This window comes from Macrobrachium rosenbergii, chromosome 39 (genome assembly GCF_040412425.1).
Source record: "Macrobrachium rosenbergii isolate ZJJX-2024 chromosome 39, ASM4041242v1, whole genome shotgun sequence".
NCBI classification, from domain to species: domain Eukaryota; kingdom Metazoa; phylum Arthropoda; class Malacostraca; order Decapoda; family Palaemonidae; genus Macrobrachium; species Macrobrachium rosenbergii.
In genome coordinates, this window is record NC_089779.1 from 16,899,332 (window position 1) to 16,919,832 (window position 20,501).

The window sequence follows — 20,501 nt, forward strand, 5'->3', positions numbered from 1 at the left end:
GGTAGTTAGCTCCATATCCTTATAAATCAAATCTACTTTTAAATTCTGATTTTACGGAGACGCTATTGATTTAAATTCGTCTGTGTATTTTCATTCATAAACGTCAAGTATGTGTGTGCATAGTTTGGATAATTATAAGTCACCTAACGCCCTCGAATCGTTACATTTTATGAAATGAACAACGTCACGAGCGAGTTATGATTTATCTCAGCAAGAGCCGATGCCAAACGTCACGAGCAACACCTCACGCCACAGCCAATGAGCTACTCCCATTTCCGTGACGTTATGTGACGTCACAGCTGCGGGTCGCCAGCTATAGATGTCGCTGCTCTGGATGGGGGAGGGGGTCTTGGGTGGTTGATCCCGGGGTGGTGGGGGAGGGGTCATGTTCCCGCCTGTCTAGCGAAGAGTCTCGACTGGTATCTGATCATTCTGATGTTGAGTCAAAGTTTGCCTATAAAAGGCTCAGTAACGCGTATTTGTTAAGTGAAATAAGAATGGTTTCTTCTTAATCGTTCTTTCGTCTAGCCGTAGCACTTCGGGGAACGAGCTGGGGTAAACGGGGCGCGTTTAATATTCGCCGGATAAGAATAGTTGGGTACCCGGGTCTCCCCCCCCCCCCTCTCCTTCTTCCTCTTCTTCTCCTTCATAGCAGAGTGAGTAATAGCAATCAGTGTTTTGGTCAGTGTTTCTTGGGCCGGTGTGAGAGGCAGTTTACGGCGGCGAAGCTGCCCCGTGCCCGTGACTGAACCGCGCTGGCAAGGGCCTTCCTTCCTTCTTCTCTTCTTGCGAAAATTGAAGGGGGTATGGTTTTGGACCACCGTGTCGCAGCTATGTTTTTTGGGCATCTGCAGAACGACAGAAAAAGATGTCGCAGCTTCGTGTTCGTCTAAATGCAAAACGACAAAAGATAGTGGACGATTGTTAACTAGGCTACACCACGCCATGATTGATGAACGAATTAATTAGTTTATTTATTTTATTTATTTCCTCTTAGGCCTAGAGGCTTTTGGTGACTTGTGGTAGACACGTGAATAATTCCTTTACATTCCGATGCTTATGACAAAGGCCTATTCCGAAAAGCAGTGTGTAAAGTGGACAGTGAAAAATGAAGAATCAAAAGTCACGGTGGTTGGTTTTGTGAATCATTGCTAACTAATAATCCTCGTGCCTTCCTCAGAATGGAGAAGCCGTTTTTGATTATCGATATATTTTTTCACCCTTTTCCTGTGGTCTGTGATTAATTGGATAATTAGGCTCATGTGATAGCGGTGTACTTATTAGTTAATATTTATTGCTTTCCTTTTCTCTATCAGTCTTTTTTAATTGTTTTTTTTTTGTCTTTTATTGTGTCACAATGAAAAGCGAGCAGCGTTACTGATATAGTTTATAATTTATTCAATATGTAGCCTCTCTCTCTCTCTCTCTCTCTCTCTCTCTCTCTCTCTCTCTCTCTCTCTCTCTCTCTCTCTCTCTCTCTCCTAAGAACAGTTGTCGTCTCTGCAACGTAGAGATATTATGGTATTCAATTTATTTTTATATTATAATTTTTCCGTTATTTTATAATGAATTTATGTTGATTTTGCCCATATTTAAACTGGAAACCAAATGTGTCTCTGATGACCGTGCATTAAATCTTAAACTGAAAATGGCAGGTATTATTTTCGACTCTCAATTTCGAAAGTGGTGTTGTAGGCCTAGACTTATACTAATAAATTAAAACTAGAACGGTGGTATTGTGAAACATAACTAACTGGTGAGGTTTAGAAATCGTAATTGTGACGGAAATTATCACAACAGGAAAGTCGACCTTGATTCAGGCCTATACAGGATTGAAAGTGCTTGACATAGGCCTAGACGTCGAAATACAATTTTCCATCGTATCCTAATTTTTCGTCCATTTCTTCAGCCAGACAGTCACCACCAACATGCGAGTGTTGGTGGTGTCTATAAGCATTGTCGTGGTGTTGGCGATTTGCACCACCACTGCCACATGGGCTCATCATTTCCCCAGCAAACGACAAGGTGAGTCGACATGAATTAAATTCTTTTAGGCCTACTGTAGAACCTTATTCAGAAAATTCTAATTCTCGCGAGATTTTAATGTTCCGTGTTTGAACAGGGTATCTTTCCTCAGTTAATTAGTCATTGAAATTGTAAATTTGTTCATTTATTTGTTTAAATTCTCTTAGGCCTAGAACCTTATTCAGAAAATTCTAATTCTCGCGAGGAGATTTTAATGTTCCGTGTTTGAACAGGTTATCTTTCCTCAGTTAATTAGTCATTGAAATTGTAAATTTGTTCATTTATTTGTTTTACATTATTATTCATATGACGTGAAACTTCACCCAACGGAAACTTCCAGGCCAGTTACGTATCAGGAGTAGGCCTAGCGGGATAGCGGTAGGCCTATCACAGATAGGCTGCCATTTATCAACTGTGCATGACACTCGATCAGGGCCACGTGTGGGCGAGGGGATGTCGACGAAAACAAAAAAAACTATTTTCAATCTCTGTCTCTCTCTCTGGTAGTTAGTCAGCTGCTGTGTTACGGCCATGGTGAAAAAAAGACATCGAGCTGTCAAGGTCATTCCAAAATGAGTCTATTTTTTATGAGCCAAAAGATTACAGAAGAGATTCGCTAATAGTCGAGTCGACTGTTTATGCAGGCGTTAGCTACTGGCTCCTACGAAAACCTTATTGTTTAGATAACAAAAAGGACCAGTTTATCTGTGTCGTCGGGTCCGCGGTTGTCAAGATAATGGCTGAAATGGGACTTTGTGTTGAGTAAACAGAGCTGATAGGATGAACGGCTTATAATACAGTGAGGCGAACGTGTTTGGTGACAAAGAATGCTCCTTTGGTTGTCAAAGATTTCTGTCGGGGCGCTTGGGTGTTCTAATGGTAGTTCTCTCGTTGTACAGGCCTGGCGTAAATCTCTCTCTCTCTCTCTCTCTCTCTCTCTCTCTCTCTCTCTCTCTCTCTCTCTCTCTCTCTCTCTCTCAGTTCAGCTGTATTGTGCATTTACACGTGATAGCTGCAGTCACAGGAAGGTTCAACTGAGTCTCTCTCTCTCTCTCTCTCTCTCTCTCAATTCAACTATAATCTGCATTTATTTGATAGCTGCATAATCACAGGGAGGCTCAAATTATAATTCTAAATTTAGCCTCTCTCTCTCTCTCTCTCTCTCTCTCTCTCTCTCTCTCTCAGCTCAGCTGTATTGTGGATTTATTCGATAGCTGCACAGTCACAGAAAGGTTCAAACCATAGTTATAAACTCTCTCTCTCTCTCTCTCTCTCTCTCTCTCTCTCTCTCTCTCTCATAAGAATAGAGATATATAGTATCACTGCTGTTGACCTCATCACCGAAAGAGTATCCATGACCTGCCATCCGTTCGCTAAAGTCTCCCCTCCAATGGTATTGCATTACTGCTTGGTGCGTAAAGATCGTTTCTTCGCCTCCCCTGGATTATGACTTATTGTTAATTTTTTCTTGTATTGAATTTCTTTTCATTTGGACGTTGCAGTCTGCGAAAGCTTGGCTTGTTCCTCTAGAATGTGGTGAATATGCTGTTAACTCCATCTAGCTTCGTTGTTCGTGGTGTGCACGCAACTTGTGCAGTCGTTGATCATCTGGTGATAATGTTGATTCTAATTATGATTCGACTCTCTTATTTTAGCAGCTCCTGTTCGTTCCTAAGCTCTCTCTCTCTCTCTCTCTCTCTCTCTCTCTCTCTCTCTCTCTCTCTCTCTCTCTCTCTCTCTCTCTCTCTCTCACACACACACACACACACACATGCGCACAAAATATATTGTTATACAAAGTAGTTGGCCTCGTTTAGTGACTTTCCATTTCTCTCTCTCTCTCTCTCTCTCTCTCTCTCTCTCTCTCTCTCTCTCTCTCTCTCTCACAAAAAGGTTTTATTAACCGGCTCATTGTAGCCTGAGACCTTAATACTGATGCTCGCGCCCTAATCGAGCTATGAGCTGTGGAACTTAATAACCCAGTAATCTGGGTAAATCCATCTGGCCGCGTTAGACCGTCGCGTTGCTTGCTTGCTTCTCAGTTGCTTGTCTTCCCTTTGCTTTTGGTCGCTAGTCTTCCCTTGCTTTCAGTTGCTCGTCTTCCTTTGCTTTCGGTTGCATGTCTTCCCTTGTTTTCGGTCGTTTGTCTTCCCTTGTTTTCGGTTGCTTGTCTTCTCTTGCTTTTTGCTGCTTGTCTTCTCTTGTTTTCGGTTGCTTGTCTTCCCTTGCTTTCGGTTGCTTGTCTTCCCTTGTTTTCGGTTGCTTGTCTTCCCTTGCTTTCGGTTGCTTGTCTTCCCTTGTGTTCGGTTGCTTGTCTTCTCTTGCTTTTTGCTGCTTGTCTTCTCTTGTTTTCGGTTGCTTGTCTTCCCTTGCTTCCGGTTGCTTGTCTTCCCTTGCTTTCGGTTGCTTGTCTTCCCTTGCTTTCGGTTGCTTGTCTTCCCTTGTTTTCGGTCGTTTGTCTTCCCTTGTTTTCGGTTGCTTGTCTTCTCTTGCTTTTTGCTGCTTGTCTTCTCTTGTTTTCGGTTGCTTGTCTTCCCTTGCTTTCGGTTGCTTGTCTTCTCTTGCTTTTTGCTGCTTGTCTTCTCTTGTTTTCGGTTGCTTGTCTTCCCTTGCTTTCGGTTGCTTGTCTTCCCTTGTTTTCGGTTGCTTGTCTTCCCTTGTTTTCGGTTGCTTGTCTTCTCTTGCTTTTTGCTGCTTGTCTTCTCTTGTTTTCGGTTGCTTGTCTTCCCTTGCTTTCGGTTGCTTGTCTTCCCTTGCTTTCGGTTGCTTGTCTATTCTTGTTTTCGGTTGCTTGTCTTCCCTTGCTTTTTGTTGCTTGTCTTCCCTTGCTTTCGGTTGCTTGTCTTCCCTTGCTTTCGGTTGCTTGTCTTCCCGTGCTTCTCCGGTACTTGTCTTCCCTTGTTTTCGGTTGCTTGTCTTCTTGCTTTCCGGTCGCTGGGGTTGCTGCCGTCATCTCCTGGCTAAGCAACTTTATATGCACTTTTTAAAATTTAATTTTGGGAGGGTTAGATGGGTCCTCTAACCTCTCATTTAAAAGAAAGTTTTCGGCACTGATTTGTAGAGCATTAGGCCTATCATGGGGTGGGAGCTAGTCTTAAAAAACCTCCTTTCAATGGTAAACCATAGAATGAATAGCAATATGTAGGCCTCATTGTCTATTATTCTGTACCATGCAGTGCGAGGAAAAGTTAAGTTAACCAGACCACTGAGCTGTTTAACAGCTCTCCTAGGGCTGGCCCGAAGGATTTGACTTATTTTACGCGGCTAAGAACCAATTGGTTACTTAGCAACGGGACCTAAAGCTTATTGTGGAATCCGAACCACATTATACCGAGAAATGAATTTCTATCACCAGAAATAAATTCCTCTAATTATTCATTGGCCGGCCGGAGACTCGGACGCGGGCCCAGCAGAGTGCTACCCGAGAACTATACCGACTCGTCCAACGAGGAACTTGCAATGTGAGGAGTAGATTACCAGATGTTATATACCTAGTCTCCTCTACCAGTAAAATGACCTCGATATTCTCCATTGTACTTTTAAACGAATAATAATAATAATAATAATAATAATAATAATAATAATAATAATAATAATAATAATAATGAAAATCCTTTATATCAGCTCATAGCCATTCTGGTGTGACCCGGTCTGTAGTTTTTGTAAATAAAGGTTTTTGCGTTGAGGAGGGAAGGAATTTTCGTTTGTTTTCAACGTAATTAGGATTCTCGGTATTCTTTTAACATGTTGGTTATTTTTTTTTTCAAGCGCGTAATTATAGTTTTCATTATTTCGTGTTTGATTTTTAACGAGAAGAACAGAAAACGACTCGTAGAAACCTAGACATGTCTCCCGAAAAAAGTTTCAAGTTCAGAAATTCAGGGAAATCAGGTTAGGCCAGGATTTGTCGAAAACGTAATTCATTCCTGTAGTTCTTCTTCTTCTTCTTATTTTTTAAGGGGGCCACCTTTAAAAATATAATGTAGCTTAAGGGAATTCCGATTTAACAAGAACTCTACTCTCAGTTGGTGGGTACTATTGCTGTAAGCTTTGCTTGGTGCTCTGCAGAAACAGTAGAAGGCACTGAACGCTCTTTGTAGTCAGCCTTTGGACCCAGATGCATTGCTATCTGCCATCTATTTGTCACCAGTTACGTTTAGCCTCTTTTGTGCTAGTTGTTCAATTTCTTAAATTGTGCTAGTTGTTCAATTTCTTAAACTTGGCGTTGCTCCGGTCTTGCTCCGATTTACACTTTTTTAGAAATAAACTCCTCTTTGTAGAAATGATGATCATTAGAACGCTGCGTGAATTTAAAAGCATCAGGTTAAACTTAAAAGAATCACGACGTAGCCTAAAAAATCTCTGCCAGGCAGAAAGCTCCCCCTCTTTATGGAAGGTGCCCAAATTCAAAGACTCATTTCATCCGCTGATTGGTAAATTATGCTGTCTAGTCCACCTCGGAGATAACATACCTAGCGCCTAACTCAGAGGGTGACATGTGTTGAGTGCTTCAATTCTGAGGACTCGACGAGATCTCTGTTCGTTTTCCGTTGGAGAAACAGAGATAGGGGTTATATCTCTCTCTCTCTCTCTCTCTCTCTCTCTCTCTCTCTCTCTCTCTCTCTCTCAGTACTCGACAAGAGTAGTGTTTCGTTTTCAGTTGGAAAAACAAAGCGAAATCATAATGGATGGTTCGTACTCGTCAGGCTTCAGGGAACTTTTCAGAGATAGGGATTCTCTCTCTCTCTCTCTCTCTCTCTCTCTCTCTCTCTCTCTCTCTCTCTCTCTCTCTCTCTCTCTCTCCGTCGGGGGTTTCGCTCCACTTAGGACATTATCTTGACACGTCTCCCTTTATTGAGTTTCTCATAAATCACGTGGGATTAGCCCTCGACAGCAGGCCATGTGTTTCTGAGCGTGTTTGACTTGGGAGACGAATGTACGAATTGCTGAGTGTAATGCTCGAGAAAATAATCTAGGTTGTATTACTTTATGAAGGCTTTGGATTTTACAATGTTGATGTGGTAAAATTTAGTCTCTCTCTCTCTCTCTCTCTCTCTCTCTCTCTCTCTCTCTCTCTCTCTCTCTCTCTCTCTCTCTCTCATATATATATATATATATATATATATATATATATATATATATATATATATATCTGTTGGTTTGGAAGAGGGACAAGGAACCCATTCGATGTAGCTGAGACAACGTGGTTGCATGCACGCCATGAGCAGTGATGCTCAGTAGACCCATTCACCAAACATACAACCTTATATTTCAACAAAGATACTTTTAAACATACTGTACAATGCGTACGTAAGAGAAACAAGCCTACACAAACACCATATATATAGTATATATGTATGTGTGTGTCTGTGTGTGTGCGCGCTTTTTAAGGGTGTCGGGGTGGGGGTGGGATGGGGAGAGAGTTGGGGACTTTCCCAACACATCCGGCAGTGTCTACCACGGGGAAGTGGAACTGTATCCTAGCAAAGGAGGCTTACAACTCATAATACGCGCTTACTGAAATCTGACGTCTGTGTTAAGACTTAGAACTTGTTGCTGACACCAAGGCAGCCTGGTAGAGGCATTGAATTGGCTGTAAAGTATGTATGATTTGAAATAAGTGAAACAATAAACGTAATCTCAACCCACTTGGGGGAACGAAAAAGCTCGCCACGAACCGCATATAGGTCTAAGATTTTTTCATCGTACTGAGACTTAACAAAACACTTTTACTCACCACATTTCGTAATGCATGAAATGAAAGCTGAAAGAGCCAAGATTGTGAGAAGTGGGATATATAATGGTTGGAAAATTAAGAATAATCGAGTAGGCTTAGGCCTAGTCGTACAACTGGGACAATTACTGTGGGTAAATGCATCCAAACTTGAATAGAAGAGAGAAAAGACTCATGATCATAGAATAGTTTGAGTAGTGAATGTAATTATTGAAAGTATCGCCGCTCTGTTGAAAGCAAAGACTTGACCACCATAATCAGTTAACCTTATAATTGTTATTTATTAATTAGTTTATAATTTTTTTTCACCGCATGTGAATTGTTTCACTCAGAATTGTATGGTATTCCCTGGTAGCGCTCTTTCTAAGTTATGACCATTTGGGAATGTTCCATACGAATGTTTGCATTTTGTTAATGCCATAACAATGAGAATTGTACCCCGTAGAGGGGTAATGCCGTCAGTGCACCTCATGCGATGCGCTGTAGGCATTACTTAAGGTTCTTTGCAGTGTCCCTTTGTCCCCTGACTGCAACACCTTTCATTCCTTTTACTGTACTGAAGTTCATATTCCCTTTCTTCCATCTTACTTTCCAGCCTCTCCTAACAATGGTTTCATAGGCTGAATGACCTCATAGGTCCCAGCGCTGGGCCTTTGGCCTAAATTCTATATTCCATTCTAATGAAATGACAATAGCTGGAGAGGCAGAAGAGCCGTTTTGCAGCCACAGGAATGTTAGAAAAGCTGGAAGACGGAAGAGACATCGTCAGTCATTTCACAGTTTTTGTATCAAGTTGCTCGTGTGATGTCCTTCGTGGGAATGGTTGCGGTTATTCTGAGATCAGGACTGAAATGGGATATGATGCTTTTGGGCGAGAGTAAGGATGGGGGTGTGATGTTAGGCCTTAGGCCTAGGCTGCGTTGCAAGTGTTGGCTGTAGATGTGTCCGGGAATGGATGGGGAGGCACATATATATATATATATATATATATATATATATATATATATATATATATATATATATATATATATATATATATATAGCGTGTGTGTGTATGTGTATACATATAATTATATATACATACAAAATGTGTGTATATATATAATAAATATATATAGGCCTATACATACATACATATAGCCTATATGTGTATATTTATTTGTGTGTGTTTGCGCACGCGCATACACCAATAATATAAAAATGCTGTGTGTGTGTATATACATAATATATATACATACATGTGTGTATATATAATAAATATATGTAGGCCTATACATACACACATATATGTGTATATATATTTATGTGTGTTTGCGCACGCCCATACATCAATAATATAAAAAATGCTTATCGTCACAGCTGAGTGGGCCACTGGTTACAGATTGGAATAAATTATGTTTGATATAAAGTTACCGCAGATTTTTATTCAATGGAGCGCCATAATTATCTAGGACTTTACCCTTAAAAATTTACATAATTAGTTCCCATTTATTGATAAAATGTTTTAGGGTGAAATAAAAGAATGTTGTTTTTTGTGGTGCATCTCTCTCTCTCTCTCTCTCTCTCTCTCTCTCTCTCTCTCTCTCTCTCTCTCTCTCTCTCTCTCTCATGAATTTAATTAGTCATCTGACCTGTTACCTAAATACACATAAAACGTTGTTTACTCTTCAGATTAGTTCGTATTTTCTTAGCCTAAAGATATGACCATGAGAGAGAGAGAGAGAGAGAGAGAGAGAGAGAGAGAGAGAGAGAGAGAGAGAGAGAGAGAGAGAATTTGTTTGGTATGCTTGCTTTCATCAAAATAAAAACCAAGCGAGGTTGATAGAGAGAGAGAGAGAGAGAGAGAGAGAGAGAGAGAGAGAGAGAATTTTATTTCATATATACCATTGTTGTCAAAAGAATGACCGAGATATAGACAGCCAAAACACACACACACACACACACACAGAAAGCTATCTTTTTCTATCATTACCGAATAAACAACAACAAAAATCTGTATTTCTATCTTTCCCAAAGAAATAACAATAGAACAGAGAGAGAGAGAGAGAGAGAGAGAGAGAGAGAGAGAGAGAGAGAATTCTAGAGAATATGTGAGAGTATTCTGAGAAAGCACTGGAAGAGGATCTTAGCCTTTGTCACCCCTTGATGACAAAGTCTTTTGTCTTGATAGGATACCAAAAGGATTTGTTTAGAGTGTTAATATCAGAATAGGACAACCCGACACCCACGCGTAACGTCATCCTAAGCAGTCCCGAATTTAGACTGGTCACGAATTTGATTTAAGAAAGATAGAGAGGCAGAGGATCTGTTTCGTCCTTTATTTGCCGAACGAGAGAGAGAGAGAAATGTGATGATGTTTAGTGTATATAGGTTCCGGTAGCTTACAGTGTAGGCTATGTCCTGTGTCCTATAGGCGACAGAAAGTTTTATGTATAAAATATGAAAACCATTATTGTGGCCTTGCCAATGGGAGTTTTAAATGTATATAACATATCTGTATATATAATGTATTATATATACAAATATATATATTATATAATATATATATGTGTGTATATATATATATATATATATATATATATATGTATATATATATATATATATATATATATGTAATTCTAATAGCCACAATGCCCTCTTAACTTCGCTTATTCTTCGCGCTGTTTTGGATATGCTTGTAACTACGAAGCCGATAGATCCAAAGGGAAGAAACTGAAGAGCCTGTGACGGCCGGCCGCGGGAAGCGAACCCGAGTTACCTTAATCACAAGGAGGTCACGTTGCCGACCTGACTACGAGAAGGATAAAAGTCTATCACCTCTCGTACATATATATACCTGTCGTTTTCAGATATATTTATTAGAGCTGGAATAGACCCATCCTCACCATCGTAGCCAAGTGGGCAATCGTTTTTATTGCTTTTTTAGGCTGAATATATATGCAGAATCTACAGGTCACTTTTACCAGACACATATGTAATTCTAATAGCCACAATGCCCTCTTAACTTCGCTAATTCTTCGCGCTTTTTGGATATGCTTGTAACTACGAAGCCGATAGATCCAAAGGGAAGAAATTGAAGAGCTCAGACGGCCGGCCGCGGGAAGCGAACCCGAGTTACCTTAATCACAAGGAGGTCACGTTGCCGACCTGACTACGAAGCGCGAAGAATTAGCGAAGTTAAGAGGGCATTGTGGCTATTAGAATTACATATGTGTCTGGTAAAAGTGACCAGTAGATTCTGCATATATATTTCAGCCTAAAAAGCAATAAAAACGATTGCCCACTTGGCTACGATGGTGAGGATGGGTCTATTCCAGCTCTAATAAATATATCTGAAAACGACAGGTATATATATGTACGAGAGGTGATAGACTTTTATCCTTCTCGTAGTCAGGTCGGCAACGTGACCTCCTTGTGATTAAGGTAACTCGGGTTCGCTTCCCGCGGCCGGCCGTCACAGGCTCTTCAATTTCTTCCCTTTGGATCTATCGGCTTCGTAGTTACAAGCATATCCAAAAAAGCGCGAAGAATTAGCGAAGTTAAGAGGGCATTGTGGCTATTAGAATTACATATGTGTCTGGTAAAAGTGACCAGTAGATTCTGCATATATATATATATATATATATATAGCCTAAGTACCTTTCGACCGTTAGGGAATTTTATATATATATATATATATATATATATATATATATATATATATATATATATATATATATCATACCCCATACATATATAAAATGACATACACTGACAGGTGTAGGTATAGGCCTAAGTATACTTGACACTGAATATTCACTTGCCGTTGGTTGCGATTAATGTATATAAATATACATGGCATACTTTATTGCAGCCTTAACGATGCGAATTTTAGGTGTAAATATACACGGCCCACTTAATTGCGTTCTTGGTGGTTAAGTCGTTGTGTGTAAGTATTCACGGCATACATATTGCAGCCTTGACATTGCAAGGTTTGTATGATTATACATGTTGCATATGTTGTTACCCTTTTTTGCAGTTAGTTTTCTGGGAGAGGTGTTGGGGATCTTATTTGTGTTATGGTATGAAATAAACTTGGCACACATTACTGTATTCGTGACGTTGAGAGTTTTAGGTATAAATATACATGGGACACATTATTCCCGTTTTGCCGTGTAGTTATATTTGTGAACATGCATAGCCAACATTATTGAGCCCTTGACGGCGTGAAAGCTCTCTGTATACAGATACATAGCATACGTTATATTTTTCCTTGATGGTGAAAATTTTGTGTATGAAAATACATGGCATACGTTAACGGGAGAGAGAGAGAGAGAGAGAGAGAGAGAGAGAGAGAGAGAGAGAGAGAGAGAGAGAGGAGGAGTAAGTTAAGCCACGTTCTGTGCTAACGGTTATTAACAGACATTGTCTGAATCAGAGGCACATTAATTACATGTCAGTCTGGCTTATCTACAGTGTTTCTGCGGGAACACCGAAGAAGCGAATTAAAGGAGGTAACGAAACAGTAAATATATCACGGGTTTTAAGCTAAACGCATTAGGAAAACGTTGTGGCTTCTTCCTGTTGTGTTTCTTGTGTCGAAAGTTGTAGGAGTCTCGGAGAGTGGGCGTAGCCTGAAAGCTATTTAGACTGGCGTAGCCTAAATTTCCACTGACGGGCGAGTTTAAAGTGTCTCGCCTCACCGTGCTGACTCTAATGTCATTTGAACTGACGCGACATTTACAACGGACGTGACGTGACATTAAAACTGACGTGACGGGACGTTTAGAATGGACATGACGTGACATTTAAAAACTGAAATTTACGTTTACAACGGACATGATTGGACATTTAAAACTGATATGACGTGGCATTTAGAACTGATATGACGTGACATTTAAAACTGACGTGACAGGACGTTTAAAATTGACATGACCTGACACTTAAAACTGACATGACGTGACATTTAAAAACTGAAATGCGACGTTTACAACGGACATGGCTAGACATTTAAAACTGACATGACATGACATATAAAACTGATATGACGTGACATTTAAGATGACGTGACGGGAAGTTGAAAAATGACATGACCTGAAATTAAAAACTGACATGACGTGGCATGTAAAACTGACATGACTGGACGTTTAAAACTGACGTGGCGAGACATTTAAAACTGACATGACGAGAAATTTGGAAATTACGTGACGTGACATTTAAATTTGTCGTGACGGGACAATCAAAACTAACATGACAGGAAATTTAAAAACTAACATGACGTGACTTTTACCACAGCCATGACTGAACATTTAAAACTGACATGACGCAACATTTAAAAACTGACATGGCGTGACATATAAAACTGATATGATGGGGGTATTTCAAACTGACATGACTTGACATTTAAAGCTGACATGACGTGACATTTAAAAACTGAAATGCGACGTTTACAGCGTACATGACCGGACATTTAAAACTGACACGACGTGACATATAAAACTGATATGACGTGACATTTCAAACTGACGTGACGGGAAAATTAAAACTGACATGACCGTAAATTAAAAAACTGACATGACGTGACACTTAAAACTGACATGACTGGACGTTTCTAACTGACGTGACGAAACATTTAGAACTGACATGAAGGAAAATTTGGAAATGAAATGACGTGACATGAAAAATTGTGACGGGACAATGAAAACTAACATGACGAAAAATTTAAAAACTGACATGACGTGACGTTTACAACAGACATGACTAAAGATTTAAAACGACATGACGTGACGTTTACAACAGACATGACTGAAGATTTAAAACTAACATGACGTGACATTTAAAAACTGACATGACATGACATATGAAACTGATATGACGGGGCATTTAAAACTGACATGACGTGACATTTAAAACTGACATGACGGAACATTTAAAAACGATTTGATGTGAAATTTAAAACTGACATGTCGGGAAGTTAAAAAATGACATGACGTGACATTTAAAACTGAAAGGGCGGGACCCAAAACGAGTTAAGATCAGCCCAACTCAAATTCAGCACTGAAAAGAGAAAGTGTGATTTGATGTATTTATTATTAAAAAAACAATGTTAGTAAGTGCGGAAATATTGAAAATTTTATTCCTTTCTACGTGTTGTACCAAGATATGATGCTGAAGGTTATTTCAGTGATCGAAATAGACAACGAGTCGTAAATCTTACCAGATCTGACAGGTTTTGTCCAATATTTCCAAAGTCAGATCTGACCTCATTACTTTCACCCCCTCCCCTCCCATCCCTAACTCCCTGCTTTTTTTTCACTATACCTATAAAAATCCCTCCCTCTTTTAGGAGGGAAGTTTTGTCGTGTTTCTCAATCTCAGTCAACTCACTGCGTCTTCCTGTATACATCTAACTCGTCTTATCTTCTTCATGTAAGTCTGAATTACATTGCATTCTTTTGCCGAGGCACCGTCGTATTTTGTGTGTGTGTGTGTATGTATTTTATTCTTTTATATAAAGATATCACGTTTCCTTTCCCATCTACATTAGCAGACATGTCAGAGCATTTGACTGCCTTCCTCTCCCCAACCCATCAAAATAAAAACCACATTTTGGGCTACTGATTCGAAGCGATAAGTTGACAGTCTTGTATATCCCAGTTGTGAATTTCATTCTGTCTTTTATTTTTTTTGCTGGGCCCGGAATGTTTTCATACAAGTCTCTTGCGCTTCGTCCAAGGCTACGAAGATGATATATGTAAGGACATCATCGTTTTATTTTTATTTATTTATTTGTTTACTTACTATTTTCTAGCTTTTATTCATTCCAAGCAAAACGTCATATATTTCTAGGTTATGTCTCCTTCTTAGAATTGCTTTTACAGTTGCTGGGTTATAATTCCACTCTCTTTTTGGTTTTTGTTTAGCTTTTTCTTTCAGTAATTTGATGATGTTCCATCTCTAGTTACCGTTATTAGTTTGAGAGAGAGAGAGAGAGAGAGAGAGAGAGAGAGAGAGAGAGAGAGAGAGAGAGAGAGAGATCTAAATACCCAGAGAGAGAATGGGATGTTCTATCACTGAATACCTAGAGAGAGAGAGAGAGAGATCTTCTATTCTTAGTTACCTTTACTAATGAGAGAGAGAGAGAGAGAGAGAGAGAGAGATCTTCTATTCTTAGTTACCTTTACTAATGAGAGAGAGAGAGAGAGAGAGAGAGAGAGAGAGAGAGAGAGAGAGAGAGAGATAGAGATCTTCTATTCCTAGTTACTTTTACTAATGAGAGAGAGAGAGAGAGAGAGAGAGAGAGAGAGAGAGAGAGAGAGAGAGAGAGAGAGATGGGCGAGGGGGTTAGAGTATTTAAGGGGAGAAGTTGAAATGTCTTAAGTGAGAACCAGACTAGATTTCTACATCATTCATGTTCGTGAGAGACTGACTGACAGACAGATAGACAGTCTACGCAATTCCAAAAGTCACGTCGAGACTGTGACAGATAAGGCCAGTTTCAGAATGCATATCATCCCCTCTTCCCAGACGGCTGCGTCCCCATAGGGGGTTAGTGCTGTCAGTGCACCTAATGCGGTGGACTGTAGGCATTACTCAAGGTTCTTAGCAGCGTCCCTTCGGCCCATAGCTACAGCCTCTATCGTTTCTCTGACTGTACCTCAGTTCATATTCTCTTTCTTCCATCTTACTTTCCTCAACCCTCTGCTAACAATTGATTCATAGTGCAACTGCTTTGAGGTTTTCCTTCTGTTACGCTTACGCCTTAATGACCTCATGGGTCCCAGCGCTTGGCCTTTGACTTAAATTCTATGTTCTATCTGTAACTGCTTGAGTCAGTGTGCTTGTGGGATAACTGTACGTAATGTATTATAGCCTCTATTATTAGAACCAGCAATCTGTTATTTTATTGGTACGATTTTGTAAATTTTATTTTCTGTAATGACATTTCGCTGATTCTGGTGCCTGAATGCATAGCAAAGTCAGAATTTCAAGCTACATTTTAATGAAAGAAACGATGTTACTTTTATACAGCTATAATTTTTTTTAATATGCTTTTTTATTTATGGAAGCTTTAGGTTTTTCAGTGTTAAGTACTCACCTTTTATAGAGTAAATTCTTATTAACTTTTTGTTTTAGCGTAATTGAAATGAGTTTTTATTTCATGTGATCTTAGCTATTTTTTTTGGGTATAGTGACTGACATTTTTTGTATTTTTGTACTGCAACAATCATTTTTTAAAATTTTATTTTGCACTGCAACGATCATTATTTTTATTTTGTACTGCAATAATATTTTTTAATTTAATTTTGTACTGCATCAGTCATTATTTTTTATTTTATTTTGCACTGCATCAGTCAATATTTTATTTTTATTTTATTATGTACTGCAACAGTCATTTTTTTTACTTTATTATGTACTGCAACAGTCATTATTTTTTATTTTATTTTTTACTGCAACAGTCATTATTTTTTTATTTTATTTTGTACTGCAACAATAATTTTTCAGTTGGCATAATTGCAGTCACTTCTTATGAATTATATTCATAGAAGTATTTAATACATTCACTCATGTTTTTAATTTTATAAAGCCATTGTCACGTTAGATAATAGTTCAGTCAAGTTTCGTCTCACGCGCAGTAGTTTTCTATTTTTTTTTCATAATAGTTTTTCAATAGATCTGTTGCAGTAATAGCCACTTGTTTTTCTAGGTAAAATTCTAGTGTTTAACTTTCTGATACTCCATTCATTCATGTTTATGCGTTGATTTTTTCATAATAGTTTTCCAATATATCGGTTACAGTAACTGACTGCCCCCTTTCTTTTCTAGGTACAATTCTGTTGTTGTAGTTTCTGACATTCCATTGATTCATGTATTTTGGTTAATTGATGAAAAATAATGGCTTACATTGGTGAATTCGAGTGAATTCACTGATAGTTCTGGTAACTGGACGATATGAATTGATATAGTTGATGTACCACTGCAGAGTATTGAAACACTGGCGGCGATAGAGGAGGTGATGATGATGATAGCAGATATTAAATGATCACGTCTTTGCGCCATTTGCTTGTATATCAGGTTTCGACCCTGAACGGGACTCCATTAGATCGCTGTGGCAATGATGTTCGTTCCTTTGCGTTGCGTTTCGTCGGTTTTAGTGGCAATTATGAGAAGCTTGCGGTTTGAAAGTGCTTGTGAAATGACCGTAGAGTTTTGCTGCTCAGTTCATTTTGTACTTGGCTTAGTTCAGTTACTGTCGCTTTTTTGGGTTCGGTTTATTGTTATTTTTCAAATTAATTTTAACTAATTTCTTGAGGGTTTAACATTGTTTTTGCTTGTGTACTGTGTTTTATTCAGATTCTATATATTACATATATATAATATATATATATATATATATATATATATATATATATATATATATATATATATATATATATATATATATATATATATATTTACATACCATTTTTTATTAGATAAATGTAATAAAATTAAAGGAAACGTCTACATGTCCCAGAATTTATACACATATATATATGTATATATATATAATGGTATATATGTGTATATACACACATATACAGTATATGTTAGTGTGTGTGTATACACACTTAATTTCTGTTGACCTAAGCAAGGAATTATGTGTTTGGCAGTTAGACGACTGAAGTGGGTAGCAACTAGGGTGAAGAAGCACTTTGGGCTAGCACCATCATCTCAGAAGGTTAGCTTGGAATCTAGGAATCTTTCTGGAGGCCTTAGGAATAATAGGCATATGGTGAAAACACAAGTCAGTAACCACAAGGACCTGAGTAATTATCATAATGTCATTTACTAACGGAATGGGTGTATGATACAGCAGTGGATCTTAACCTTTTTATTACCACGCCCCTCCTCTAAGAGTTGGTCCTTCCCTCCACCCCCTCCCCTCCTTGCATCTATGAGTACAATTCCCTCCCAGATTTAAAGGAAAATAAAAAAAAAGAGAAAGAGAAGTTTTTTATTAATTCTATTGGGAATGAATCAGTGAGATACTTGACACTGCTTCTTACCGACTCTTGTTAAGAGAATAACGAATATAATTAGAGAATTTTGAATTTTTCCCTAGGGCTCGCGCCCCCCTTAGAAATTGCTGACACCCCCTAGGGGGCGTGCCCTCCCCCAGGGTGAGAACCACTGGGATACAGGGAATATATACATGAATATACAAAATGTATTTCCTTTATTTTCTCGTAAAAATTCTCCGTTTTTTGTTTATTTTGCCCCTAAACATTTAACAGTTGTTAATTTTATTTTTTTATTGTTGTTTTTGAATAAGCTGGCTTTATTTACCAGCACGGACTCTTGCTCATAGAGCAGCCCGTAATTATTTAATTATTTATCTGTATCATCAATAAATAAATAATTTCCATTAGGCTTATCTTCGATAGGTGATGAACGGGGCGTATTCTACCTCCGGTTATGCATAGGCCTATGTTAGTATGCTGTGATGTTGGCGGAGTGAGATAGAGGAGGTGATACCTGTTAGATAACATGGCGTTCTCGCACACCATGGGCAGTCACGCTCGACGGAGCCAAAGTAGTGAACATATAAACAAGAAGAATTGTGGAATGGAAACTGATAAACGCAAAGGATTTTTAAGGCTTTCGAATGTAGAATAAGAAATAGAGAGTGCGACTTCGACTTCGAATTGACCCGAGTTAGGTTACATGCATTGAACCCCTCTTAAGTTGGCTCTTAGAAGAGTGACACTTGGACATGACAGTTTGATATGGCGCTTGGAGAGCATCGTTTGTTTCATGCATGTCTCTGTGCAATTCGTAATGTCTCTCTCTCTCTCTCTCTCTCTCTCTCTCTCTCTCTCTCTCTCTCTCTCTCTCTCTCTCTCTTTGGGGCTTTTCATCCGAGCTGCAGCTTACAACAATCAGCTAGCACTCACATACCCAAGTCACTGCTTAGTTGGAAAGAGGCAAACTGGATCTTTATGAGAGAGAGAGAGAGAGAGAGAGAGAGAGAGAGAGAGAGAGAGAGAGAGAGAGAGAGAGAGAGACAGAGAGAGAGAGAGAGAGAGAGGCGTAATCTATCCTCTACGAGAATCACTTGCTTGCCCAGTTTTGCGTATGACGAGGGTAATCAACATTGTAATTACCTCCTGGAGTCTTTTTACCGCCTCCTCTCTCTCTCTCTCTCTCTCTCTCTCTCTCTCTCTCTCTCTCTCTCTCTCTCTCTCTCTCATTTATACTAATGTAAATAATTACCGAATTGAGAGATTACTGATTAGGTTATGAGTAAGTTTCAGATATTTCTCTCTCTCTCTCTCTCTCTCTCTCTCTCTCTCTCTCTCTCTCTCTCTCTCTCTCTCTCATTTATACTCTCATATAAATAATTACCGAATTGAGAGGTAGAAGTAGCAGTACCTCTCTCTCTCTCAGAACAAAAGATTATACAATCAAAAGAAAATGAAAAATGGAACCTAGAAGAAATGACACTACAAAATATCAAGCAAAACCTAAAATTTTTATTCATATGCAAAAAGATGAATAAAATAAGAGTAGAAATAGGCCCTCTAAAATTGAAGGGCGATTAACGAATGAAAAAAGGAAATATGTAACATATTAGCAGAAAGATATAAGAGTGAATTTACACCTAGAATTGAAAATGAAGATAATGATACAGAAATAAGAGATGAAAATACTGAATACTTATCAGATATAGATATTACAGAAGCCGATATTGTGCAGGCTATTAATGAAATTAAAATGGATCAGCAGCAGGACCAGATGGCGTACCTGCCATATTGTTAAAGAAAGTGGTTCATTCAATCGCAAAGCCAGCTAGCAATATTATTAAGACAAAGTATAGATACAGGCAAGATTTATGATGTGAGCATAAATTAGCATATATTACTCCTACTTTCAAAAGTGGTTCAAGACTAGAGGCAAGTAATTATAGGCCTGTGAGTCTGACATCTCATATTATGAAAGTATATGAAAGGGTAATGAAAAAAAATATAATGAAACATTTAATGAAAAATAGATTGTTCAATATAGGACAAACATGGTTTTGTACCGGAAAAAGTACACAAACCCAACTGTTAGTCCACCATGAAAACATATATAAAAATATGATAAATGAAAAAGATACAGATGTGGTTTACCTAGACTTTGCAAAAGCTTTTGACAAGGTAGATCATAATATATTAGCGAAAAAAATGAGAAAACATAACATTGTTGACAAAGTAGGAGATGGATAAAAGAATTTTTGCAAAACAGAAAACAGATAGTGATTGCAAGCGATGAGAAATCGGATGAAGCTACGGTAATATCCGTGTACCACAGGAGTGCGGTGTTAGCTACATTGCTGTTTGTGATTATGATTGCAGACATAGACAGTAATGTTAAGGACTCAGTAGTAAGAAGTTTATAGATGACACAAGAATAAGTAGAGAAATTGCTTGTGATGAAGATAGGAACTCGCTACAAAGAGACCTAAATAAAATATATAAATGGGCAGAGATAAATAGGATGGTATTTAACTCTGATAAATTTGAATCAATGAACTATGGTGATAAAGTAGGAATGCTATATGCATATAAAGGACCTAATAATGAGACAATCACAAACAAGGAAGCAGTTAAAGACCTTGGTGTGATGTTGAATAGGAATATGTTATGCAATGATCAAATAGCAATTCTATTGGCAAAATGCAAAGCAAAAATGGGAATGTTGTTCCGGCACTTTAACACAAGAAAAGCTGAACACATGA

The 20,501-nt window shown here is 38.5% G+C and overlaps 1 protein-coding gene across 8 annotated transcripts in view; it reads left to right on the top strand.

The window, feature by feature from the left end:
• Positions 1 to 385: 385 nt before the first annotated feature.
• The window catches only part of LOC136825789 (A disintegrin and metalloproteinase with thrombospondin motifs 6-like), a 332,879-nt gene continuing 312,763 nt past the window's right edge, over positions 386 to 20,501 (top strand). The window contains exons 1-2 of one of the 8 annotated variants that reach the window (XM_067082692.1): positions 386 to 419; positions 1,910 to 2,025. In XM_067082692.1, coding sequence (XP_066938793.1) covers positions 1,929 to 2,025 — 97 coding nt within the window. In that variant the 5' untranslated portion in view covers positions 386 to 419; positions 1,910 to 1,928. Of the gene's footprint in view, positions 420 to 658; positions 805 to 1,655; positions 2,026 to 20,501 lie in introns of those variants that run through there. The other 7 variants (XM_067082690.1, XM_067082687.1, XM_067082689.1 and 4 more) reach the window with 7 other exon arrangements.